Source organism: Geotrypetes seraphini, chromosome 19, assembly GCF_902459505.1.
Source record: "Geotrypetes seraphini chromosome 19, aGeoSer1.1, whole genome shotgun sequence".
NCBI classification, from domain to species: Eukaryota; Metazoa; Chordata; class Amphibia; order Gymnophiona; family Dermophiidae; genus Geotrypetes; species Geotrypetes seraphini.
Genome location: NC_047102.1, coordinates 18041033 through 18053324, shown reverse-complemented (window position 1 = coordinate 18053324; position 12292 = coordinate 18041033). Strand labels below are relative to the sequence as shown.

At 42.1% G+C, this 12292-nt stretch overlaps 1 protein-coding gene across 2 annotated transcripts in view; it reads right to left on the bottom strand.

Moving 5' to 3' along the window:
* Nucleotides 1-12292, bottom strand: part of SBF2 (SET binding factor 2) — a 571734-nt gene that overhangs the window by 180384 nt on the left and 379058 nt on the right. The window contains exons 27-29 of one of the 2 annotated variants that reach the window (XM_033928005.1): nt 11199-11395; nt 7671-7811; nt 4990-5085 (exon numbers count right to left, since the gene is read on the bottom strand). In XM_033928005.1, the coding sequence (XP_033783896.1) occupies nt 4990-5085; nt 7671-7811; nt 11199-11395 (434 nt within the window). The remainder of the gene's footprint in view (nt 1-4989; nt 5086-7670; nt 7812-11198; nt 11396-12292) is intronic. The other variant, XM_033928006.1, reaches the window with a different exon arrangement.

Sequence of the window (12292 nt, the reverse complement as noted above, 5' to 3'; positions counted from 1 at the left end):
ATTAAAAAGTTAGAAAAGGGGTATCATTAAATAGGTGCTAGGGGGTATGATTAAAAAGGTAGAAGGGGGTATATGATTAAAAAGGTACAAGATGGGGATATGATTAAAAAGGTACAAGGGGGGTATGGTTAAATAGGTACAAGGGGTTTGATTAAAAAGGTGCAAGGGGGTATGATTAAATACTGAGAAGAACATAGGAAGGGACACTGGGGCACTAAGGACATGGAAAAGAGGCACTGGGGGCACTAAGGACATAGGAAGGGGCACTATGGACATGGAAAGGAGGCACTGGGGGTACTAAGGACATAGGAAGGAGGCACTGGGGCACTAAGGACATGGGAAGGAGGCACTGGGAAGAACATAGGAAGGGGCACTAAGGAGATAGGAGGAGGCACTGGGGACACTAAAGACATAGGAAGGGGCACTAAGGACATGGAAAAGAGGCACTGGGGGCACTAAGGATATAGGAAGGAGGCACTAAGGATATAGGAAGGAGGCACTGGGAACACTAAGGACATGGGAAGGAGGCACTGGGGGCACCAAGGACATTGGAAGGGGGCACTAAGGATATAGGAAGGAGGCACTGGGAACACTAAGGACATGGGAAGGAGGCACTGGGGGCACTAAGGACATAGGAAGGGGCACTAAGGACATGGGAAAGAGGCACTGGAGGCACTAAGGACATGGAAAGGAGGCACTGGGGGCACTAAGGACATAGGAAGGGGCACTAAGGACATGGAAAGGAGGCACTGGGGGCACTAAGGACATAGGAAGGAAGGAGGGAGGGAATAGAAAGGGACAATTGTTGGGCCTGAATGCAGAAAGAAAGAAATGAAAGGCTGCACAGTCAGAAGGAACAACCAGAGACTCATGAAATCACCAGACCGCAAAGGTAGGAAAAATGATTTTATTTTCAATTTAGTGATCAAAATGTGTCAGTTATGAGAATTTATATCTGCTGTCTATATTTTGCACTATATTTTTCTATAGTTACTGAGGTGACATTGCAAATTTTAAAGTCATCTGCCTTGACATATTTGAAACCCCCCAAATATAAATGATAATTAACATTTTGTCTACGTATAGTGTGCTTTGTAGGTTTTTTTTACATTTTATGGTTACCATTATGAATTAATAAGATATTATGTGTACATGAAAAATGAATGGAAGAAATTGGGGCTGAATTGGGGCGGAGCTAGGGCAGGATGGGGGGCGGGACTGACAACAAGCACAGTACCGGGTAAAGCTTTGGATTCTTGCCCAGAAATAGCTAAGAAGAAAAAATTTAAAAATTTAAATTGAATCAGGTTGGGCAGACTGGATGGACCATTCGGGTCTTTATCTGCCGTCATCTACTATGTTACTATGTAATTAATAGATGTCCCGTTTTGATGAAAAAAATAAATGGTCATGTTAGTCATGAGTCACCAACTTAAACATGTCACCGATCTTATACCTCAAAAATTATCACCCAAAGTGGCTCAAAAAATATTCTACCAAAAATATAAGATAATACCACTTATGAAGAAGCTGCAACCACCAAAACTTACTTTCCCAAACTTTTTCACAGAACTTTTTTTCAAAATAATTCACTCAGGAAAAGGCCTCAGAACAGGAGCCCACACTCAGTCCTATCACAGGCTTAACTTTCAGCGTGGTTTTTATTTGCTCCGTAGCTCCAATCATTGGCCAAAAATCCTGAGAGTATGAAAGTAAATGCTTTTTATAATAAATAATTCAAGTCATTTTTATAATAAATATCTTTACATACTTTTTAAATAATTTTTATAAATAGTTTTAAATCTTTAAGATAACTGCTTTTTTATAGCAATGGATGCAACACTTCCTTAGTCTGAAAAAACTAGCAACTAGGCACTTATCTCAGCGTTTGTTTTGTGTGCTGTCATGCTGCCAAATTACTGCCACTGCCTGCCAGCGTTTCGTGGATATAGCAATTGGTCCACTGCTTCAGGGCTAAAGGCAGAAGCATTCAAGCATCTTCATTACTTCAGGAGCTAGAAATCCAAAATGCTCCCCTGAAGCATCTTATATCTTATCTTATACCACCACAATCAATCGAATTCTAGGCGGTTTACACAGAAGAGGGCTGGACAATCAGCGAAATACAATTAATTAAAAATACAACAGAATTCCTAAAATATTCAGTATAAAATTTTGATTAACAATGATGTCTCCATTTAGGAAATAAATTTATCAAACAACGCTGACTTGATTACTTTTCAAAATGCACCATATGACAACATAACTCCATCAATATAATTACCCCACCTGGACTGCTGCTTACTTGCTTGAAATGCAAGAGTCCTATCCCAAAAAGTCTTATATCTGCAGCCAGTAATTTTTGGATAAACAAATAAATTGGAATTCCTAGTTATCCTCTTTGGACAAAATGAGATAAAAGATAGCTTGGGGCAAATCCCCAAACCAGCTTAAAGCAGATGCAAGAAAATTTGAATGCTGGTACCGCAGATTCCAAATGTTTACTTTTGTCCATAGCCAAACCCAAGAGCTTCTCTTGCTGGATGCGCCAGGCCTTTAGTGAATGCTTCTGCAAGGTGAACAGTCCACACGATGTTCAGGGCCTACGCTATAAACACCAGCTATGTGGGGCAGTTATGGATACAGGTCGCTGGCACGGTCAGCACTTCTTAAACCCCATCAATGGTTTCAACATGGACGGAAATATGGTGTCGGCAAGGATAAATGCAATGTTTAAAGTTATTTAAGGAAATGAGGGAAAAATACTGAGGCTAAAAAGCCGAACTGAACGTCTCATATGAGCACGAAAGCCCTCACAAGGGCCGGAGCCCATGTGAGAGAAAGACAGGAAAATTTTTTTATTTATATAGTTTTTATATAAAAATGCAATAGTGGGTTGAAGGCACGTGAACGGACGAAGTCCAGAACAGAACGGCTTTGCTTCTGAGCACATGAGCACTCACACATGCGCGGTGCGGGCAGTCCCAAAATTTCTTAAAACTTAAAGCGACAGTTCACTTTGAACGCTGTCCGTACCGGGCTCCGTGGATGACGTCGCCCACATGTGAGAATATGCTGCCTGCTTGTCCTGGGATAACAATGTTATTAATACACGGCAATTAAATGCACCTAAGGACCATAGCAGAGGGCAAGAATGGGAATTTATATCTAACAGTGAAATATTAACCACGAAATCCAAGAGAAAACCACAGAGCTAGTGTTAGGGATAGACACAAGTGCAAGAGCCCTGCATTAACTGCTGGTGGCATGCCTAACATTTTCCAGAGAGATAACAAAGAGAAAATAAATTTCTTACACGTTAACTACATTGCACCTACTGTGATGGGTAACAGCTCTGCATTTTCTGCTATGTTAACAGTTAATGCTCAGTATTTTACTACTCCATACTTATAGGGAGTCCCCGCCCAACTCCATTAAGCAGCTAACACTGGAATCAGTGTGTGTAAATTGTTATTTCCTGCAGTTTTGTCAAGGAGGACCAGTGTGCATTAATGCATATTAGTAAATTAGACCCTTAATTAATAGGGAACAAACAAACAAATACTGCATTAAAGGAATCTTCAAACAACCCAATAATGTTAACTTTGCATTATTTGACAGAAAGTATAAAAACAGTGGGTGAAAGCAAAGGAATGGGACTTATATACCGCTCTTTTGTGATTACACATTCAAAGCAGTTTTACATATACAGTGGTACCTTGGATTACGAGCATAATCCGTTCCAGGAGCATGCTCGTAATCCAAAATGCTCGTATATCAAAGCAAGTTTCCCCATAGGAAGTAAGGGAAACTTGCTTTGATATGTTCCCACCCCCCACCTTCCCCCTCCCCCGAGGCCAGCAGCGCAGCTCCCCCCCCCTGAGAACCGGCATTGCTCCCCCCAAAGGCCCCCCCCCGTGAACCGGCACCCTCCCCCCCGTGATCCGGCACCCCCCTGCCACCATCGTGCACCCCCCGCCGCCATCAGGCACCCCCCCACTGCCACCGGCACCCCCCCCGCCGCGACCTGAGATCCCCCAACCTACCCGAACCCTCTTCTTACTTCCAGTGTAGCCTCCGCATCAGCATCGGCACCGGCACCAGCATGTCCTGTGCGTTGGTGCCGGTGCCCGAAAATCTGCTTCCTGTGCACCAACGCACAGGACATGCTGGTGCCGGTGCCGATGCGGAGGCTACACTGGAAGTAAGAAGAGGGTTCGGGTGGGTTGGGGGATCTCAGGTTGCGGCGGGGGGGGGGTGCCCGATGGCGGCGGGGGGTGCCAGATCGCGGGGGCGAAGGTGCCGGTTCGCAGGGGGGGCGCCTGTACAGCGAGGCAAGCTCGGTTTACAAGGCACCAAGTTTGCGAATGTTTTGCTCGTCTTGCAAAACACTCGCAAACCGGTACACTCGTAAACCGAGGTACCACTGTATATATAGGCACTTATTTTGTACCCAGGGCAATAGAGGATTAAGAGACTTGCCCAGGGTCACTAAAGGCAGCACTGGGATACGATCCCACAACCTCAGGGTGCTGAGCTGGAATCTCTACCACTAGGTTAGACTGTCCGTCCAAGGATAACGCTGTGTACGTGTAAACCAGGACCTATCAAATATGAGCTTGCGACCCTCACAACTAGTTAAGTTTTCAGGATCCCTACAACGAATAAGCATATGATAAATTTGCATAAATTGAGTATTCAATGATATAAATATAACTCATTAATTTTCAACTCTGGGTATCCTGAAAACCTAACTAACTGTCTCTGGTGTCAAAGGAACAGGGTAGAGAACCAATAATCTAAACCTACTTGGTGGTTAGTCAGAGCTAGCAGCAAACACATCTATAAACAAAGAAAAGAATACACAGTTCTGGATGCAATGAATGATTAGATGTTAGAAAAAGCAAGTTAGACGTTGCCTTCACTACCACCTTAATGCTTTATTGCAGTCTTCTGCATCAAATGAGGTCCGAGCTCAGTCTTACTAACCTCCTCGTGCAAAGCTATTGGACAGACTGACATCCAAATGTCCTGGCACAACCTGTTTAACCACAGTGGACATTCTTGAAGCCCTCCTTTCACTGCCTAGAGTCCGTCAAAAAAAAAAAAAAAGAAACAGAAACGCAACATCATTCAGACCAACATTACTAAAACAACATTGAGGTATGGGAAACAATTCAAAGCGACTGATTCTTTTCATACTACAAAATCTAATTTCTGCATTGGCCTGGATGTTAGTCCACTTCAAGTTTCAAAGGCAATAATGCGAGGACACTTGCAGGAATACAGAAGCCTAGAAACAGGTTATGCAGACAGAAAATGTAATGTGAGAAAGCAGGGCATGCATGATTTTCCAACAATGTTAACTCCAGAAGAAAATGTATTAACGGGGAGTGACTATACCGGTTCCACTCACTGAACAAGCCGTGTAGTTCACTTATGAGACAAACACTGGAAATCACATGCTCCTTGTGTCTGACACATAATGTTTACCTTTACATGAACCCTATAAGGTTTCATCACATGATAACTGAAACAGAATATTAAGATGTTTCTTAATAGTTTACTCATAGCTACTGAGGCTATAAATATAAAGTACCTCTTAAGCATAAAAACCCTTGATGTAGTGACAAAGATATGGCTGGGTACTTTTAGGCTCCTAAGTTAGGTGCTTATTTTCAGCCACTTTTAGGTGCCCATAATTTTGAGCTGAAAATAGGGGTGTCAGGTCAAAACCGCAGAAAGCAAAGGCGCGCGCCGACAACTGAGCGCAGCGCGGAGCCGAGCGGGGGGGAACCCCCCCACTTTACTTTATACAGATCGTGCTGCATTGTGGGGAGGGGTTGGGGGGTTGTAACCCCCCACATTTTACTGAAAACTTCACTTTTTCCCTAAAAACAGGGAAAAAGTTAAGTTTACAGTATAGTGAGGGGGGTTACAACCCCCCAAACCACCCACAATGCCGCCGCGATCTGTATTAAGTAAAGTGGGGGGGGCTCCCCAACAAAACCCCCCATCGGAGCCCCTAAAAACTATCATTTTCTTCGGCGCGTGCCTCCGTCTTGCGCTCAGTTGTCGGCGCGCACCTTTGTCTACCGCGGTTTTGTCTATGAACCGAAAATAGGTGCGTTAATGTAAATTTAAGAGCATAACACTAAGATTCCTAAATTTAGCTCCTGTGTCCTAACTTCATTTTTCCTAACCTGACCACCTACTGTTAAGACAACTAAATTAAGGAGTTCAGGGGGAGGGGGGGAATTTTTTTCTTTTCTTTTGGCGTATCTAGCCGTCTTACAATTCCTTAGGTCTAAAAACATATAACATTTTTCAGATCATAGAAAAAGTGCATGGAGTTATATTAGGCAAAAGCTATGATGAACTACTGACCACTGTTAACATAACGCCACTGCTCCCATTTTTACATCAACGTCTTTTGAGGATAAAAGCAGAGGTTTAACAACGCGCTACGGGTGCTGAGCTATGGGGAAGCCTATTGCTCCAAAAGGAAAGACACAACGGCCCTCTTTTACAAAGGCGCGCTAAGCCTTATAGCGCGGATTTAGCGTGCATGCTAACTGCTAACGCGGCCATAGGATAACATGCACGCATTAGCATTTAGCGCACCTTTGTAAAAGAGGGGGAATGTGACCTTCCACTTCCCACTCAACTGTTTATTGTGCTGGTTTTTCTTAAATTTTACTGTTGGTAGAAAAAAAAATATGGGCCACCGTCCCTTTTCCAAGTTTTTTTTTTCCCCCTCAGCATCTCAATAAGAGTTTCTCTTCCTAGAGTATTTATGCTTTTTAAGCTACTACTTTTACCAGAGTTATCTCTGCACTTAGATCATTTAATTACAATTTTGTCCAGATTTTTAACAAAAAGGTTTCCTTTTAGAAATCTGAAGCAAAGCCCCTAATTTTTCAGCAAGTTAAATAAGGCATAAATAGGAAGTGGCAGTCCATACAACAGTATAAGGATGACCCAGGAAAACTGTCTAATTAAAAATCATAAAAAAACATATAAATATCCTACTAAACTTCTGATTAGAAATCGTTTAAGAAAAGCATAGAAAAATATAGCCACAAAAGAGAGTTGTAAAAGTGGACCTGACACATGTTTCGGAAAACTCTGCCTTCCTCAGGAGTCCATATGTCTTCTGTGTAATCTGTTCAAAGAATGACTTTGGGGTCCCTTTTACTAAGGCGCGCTAATCGATTTAGTGCGCGCTAAAAATTAGCACATGCTAAATGATAAGGTGCCCATAGAATATAATTGCATGCTAAATCGGTTAGCGTACCTTAGTTTATTAAGCTGATACTAGCAATTGTCAGTGAACTTCAAAGAGAAGAGGAAAGCCATGGGGAAGGAAAAAAGACACAAATATTTTAATCAGAAGTTTAGTTGGATGTTTATATGTTTTTTTAAAAATATGATTTTTAATTAAACACTTTTCCTGGGTTATCCTTATATTATTGTGTGTTGCAAATCATTCATTTTCTTCTACTTAATGGAAAGTGAGATACAAAAACCTTACTGGAAGATTTTTGTGGGTGCCAGAAATCCAGATTGGAAGACATTTAAAAACAGCAAGCAATCAGTAATTTAGAAAGTGAAGTCTAGCTATACCTCCAAGTTTACCATCTGAAGGGACAGCCGTGCCAATGCTTTACCTGGAGACAGAGCTATGGCTGGTCTGATAGTGAGTGTGTTACTTCCATTCATTTTGTAGTGGATGGAAATGACATTTATTAAGGCTTGCAGGTATTTTTCTTGTTCTATGCTGCTTGAAGATTCTAAAGAAGAGGCTGGAGCTAAACAAAAACGAGGAAACACAGAAAGTGAGATGCAAACCAATTGTTTCTGCAACTGACGTTCACTGTACATAAAAATGGTCATACCACAAACAGAAAATGCAAACATTTAGGTGCAAAGTTTTGAACATGGGCTACTACCGAGACATGCATTTTAGCACAGATTTCATTTTATATTTTATACCTATTTACTAATAACTGGGATTAACAGTAAAATAACACATCTGAACAATAGTCCACATTGAAACTTCTCCCTTAATTTAAAAAAAAAATGTCTCTAGAACTCAAAATCACCGCTATATGTAATAAAAATGAGCCAAGTATGGGGTATCATTGTGACATCACTGATGAGGTTGGCTCTTGGGCATTATGACATCAGAATCACAGCTCTGGTTACTAGATGGAAGCTCTGGTTAGAGATGGAAGCTCTTCACACTAGGGTGGAGGAGTTATCAACATGGGCTGTTTTAGCACAGATCCATTTTATGCAATAAGACCTACTTACTAATAAATGAGGCTAACAGTAAAACACCACATCTTAAAAATAGTCCACATTAATAAAAAGAAATGTCTCTATAGAATTTACACTGCATTATGGCACCCTTTATAGAATTGCTCCACTACTGCTTAAATTTTATATTAAATGGAATTCTACAAATTTTTAAAGTTTAAAAGAATAATATATTTTACTATGCAGTGTTTCTAAAGCCTATATGGTGAGAAGCAGTACCATTAAAAATCAACAGCAAAAATTATTTGCTATTCATTTTGAAATTCATTCTTTGATTCCCCTTTAAATTGCCCAGTCTGCAGTCAGCACAAGTCCAAAAAGGTATTAAATGAATGTGAGTAGCTTTTTGAAATCAACTCAACTTTGTGTGCTATCATTGGGCCTGGCAGTCAAAAAATGCAGAGTTTCTAAATTTAGGCACCTAAGAAGTCCTTTTACTAAACTGCGGAAAGTGCTAGCATGAGCTTACCAATATTAAAAAAGCCCACCCAGTGACGTAGTAAGGACGATGGTGCCCCTCCCCCGCCATGCACGTGTCCCCTTCACTTTCCCCGTACCTTTTTAACTTCTCCGGCATGAGCAGTTGCATGCCCATGTTGGTGTCAGTTCGCCGTTTAACGTCACTTCTTAGGCATGGGTCCCGGAAGTGATGGCAGAGAGCGTGCCAATGTCGACGCGGGCAGTAACCTCGCAGTGGGGAAGTCAAGGGGCGCAGCAAGGAGAGGCGTGGGGGGAAGCGGAGAGGAGCTGCGCCCTTAGGAATATTGTGCCAGGGGCAAACCGCCCCCCCACCCCCCCCATTACTACACCACTGGGCTCACCACAGGAAGTATCCTGGCATCTTGCAGTAAAATGACCAATTTGCACACACCACTTGCTAGAAAAACATTTTTAATTTTCTTGGAAGAGAGCACGTTATGGGCTGGAGAGCGGGTGTGACAGTGCTAATCAGATCACACATGAGGCAGTATTCCTTATTGTCTATAAAATAGGTTGCAGTAGGGCCTTATGTGGCAGGTTTTTTTTTTTAATGGCTATGCGCTAATAGCAAAATTAGAGCTTAAAATTAGTGCTTGGCTATAAATTCAGAAAATGGGAAAAACAGCCATTTTCCATCTATGGCAAAAGTGGCCTTAGTGCACAGGAAAGACCCACATAAGTGTGCTAAAGCCACTTTTGCTGTGGCTTTAGTAAAGTTAGGCTCCTAAATTTGTCCCCTATTTTTAGGGTCAGTCCTGCCACTAGGTGGACTATGCGGCATCATTTGTGGGCAGCAGAAGAGTAGATATCTCCTTTTTCTGCCTCATCTCGTGTTCAGTGTGTATGTCCTCTTACCTATCTTTTCCTGGATTTGGGCCAACGTTGAAAGCAGATGGCGCAAGAACAGAATCTGTAAACACGGATCCACGCTCAAGCATTGCTTCATCCCACCCTCCCCTCAGCAAGAACTCCTGTTATCAGTAGTGGGGTGGGCAGGAGATGGGATGTGGCAGGACTTGAGCAGGGGCTTGTGTTTAAAGGTCTCATGTCAACATGGAGTCTGTTTTTAACTTTGGTTTGAGTCTGGGGAAAAGGAAGGGCAATAATGGGAGGAAGGGGGAGGATGCTGGACACAGCTTGGGGAAGGGAAGATGATGAATGTGGCCATGGGGGGAGGGGGCTAGGGAGGGAAAGTAGAATGCTGGCTACCTAGGGGAGAAGGGAGGAATGGGAAATGGGATGCTGGGCTTTGGGGAGATTTTGGACTATTGGGGGAAAGTAGGGTAAGGGAAGGTTACCTACATATCTAGAGAGTCAAGAAGAGAGACAAAATCCAACACACAAACCACAGTCAAAACAGAGTTCGATATCAACCACAAAATGTCAATTTTTAAGTTATTTATGAAAGCACAGATGAAGTTTTTCTGTAGAGACTAGGACAATACCAAGTGGACTCTAGTCTATGGCCCAGAAATATCAAAGAAGAGACAAGTTAATTTAATCATGTATTTTTAATGAGAATTACTAATGGGCAGACTGGATGGACCGTTCAGGTCTTTTTATCTGCCGTCATTGTGTGTTTATTTGCATAATTTATGTGTGTATTGAAATTAATGTATGCATGTGTTTTTAATTCAGTTGCATATTAGAGTGTGGGTATATGTATGTGCGCAGTACGGTAATATATATGTTTAATTTAGATGTACATAAAAGTACAACTGCAAGATAACAGTATGCCTATGACTTTATTATTTTGGACATCAATATATGCTGTCACACATCCATGTTGGGCTTTAAAATTTTTTTTTAAAAATATATTAAGGAAATGCGCTCCACTCAAATAAAGAGACAATTACCATAGAGCTGCTTCTTGTGGCTGATATCCAAGTCTACATTCTGTCTATCTAGAGGAGAATTTCATAAAAGCCTTTCTCAGTATAAAACACTGTTTTACCTGTGGAAATACCTTTTAAAAAAATCCACATAAGACTAATTCTATGACAGGGTGCATACCTTCTACAGCAGAAATGGTCATAATAATAATAATAATAATTTTATTCTTGTATACCGCCATACCCAATGAGTTCTAAGTGGTTCACATCCGTTAATTAAGATCAGTGATGACACACGGATTTACAAAAGTCATACCTATTGTATAAAAGAAACCCCTGGAAAGTAGATGTGCATTTAACATATAGAGACAGGTATAGCTTCTCCTGGACCAACTTTAGGAATTACTCAGACATTAAGTAGATGAGCTCAGTAGACCAGGCATCAAGTTTGGATAACTTATGCTGGTAATAAAGGCATTAAAGTTTGCAAAGAATCCAGATTTGAACAGGACAAATACAGCTTTACAGAGAAGTCAACCCAAATATCGAGAAACAACAGCTAACCGGCAGTATGGGTGTTTTGAGATTTGAAGAGACCAACCACTCCCTTTCCATGGAAGCCACCGGCCCGGAGCAGCACAGCATTTGTTTTCAAGTTCTTCCAGCAAACAACAGGCAGCCGATTATGTCGGTAACATCGAGCCACCTTCTGCAAGCTGCTGTCTTGAACAGACTGAGGCACGACTAGAAGACCTGGATAACTTCATTCAAAAGAGAGAGATATTGAAACTTATTCTTAAAATATTTTAGCACAATATACTGATGTTTGCAATGCACTATCATTAATAACACATTTTTATAGTTCTACTGGATACATACAGGGCAACTCAATTCAGGTACTCCAATACTGTGCGCTTAGCACTAATTCTACGACGGCATCCTGGCACCAAGATTCTGTTATAGAATACTAGCGTAAGGTTGGCATTGGTGTCCATGAATAGGCGTGCTCTCTTTTGCCATGTCAATGGGAGGCTACAGCAGGTCTCCAATGTGAGCAGCCTCTGGCATGTTAGAAGAATGTACGGAAGGAAAGTCAGATCCATAACCTTAGGATATGGACTGGCTCGAAGGGCTGGGTTGGTTGGGCAGGGGTGAGGCTGGGCGCGTGCCCTAGCTGGATGAGGAGCTGGCAAACCTGGATATGATCCAGGGCTTTCCCGTAAATTATTCCAGGTGCAGTGGGCGCCTTTACCCTGCCTCACCCCTTCCCCTCCCAGCATCTCACCTCGGCTGGCACTTAGCAGCTGACTTAGAACTGGTGTGGTCCAGGGGAATCTGACTGTTTAATTAAAACAAAGCATCATGCAGACCTGTGGTGTCTTTCAACACAATGAGCTAGATGCACTAAACAGGATCGGTAAGACCGTGTGGAACCGCTCTGATCTGATTTTTGGCCCATTCTAAAACAGTTATTGATGCACTAAAAATTCTGCATGCAAATGATTTGCGTGAAGGTTTGTCGTAATCCCTGACTCTACTGTCCGATTGATCGCTGTGAGAGCGACTCTCACACATATGCAGAGCCAGCAGGGGAAGCCCCAAAACAGTCTGTTCAGGGAAAAAACCTTTTTTTTTAAAAAAAAATGGGCACAGATGAT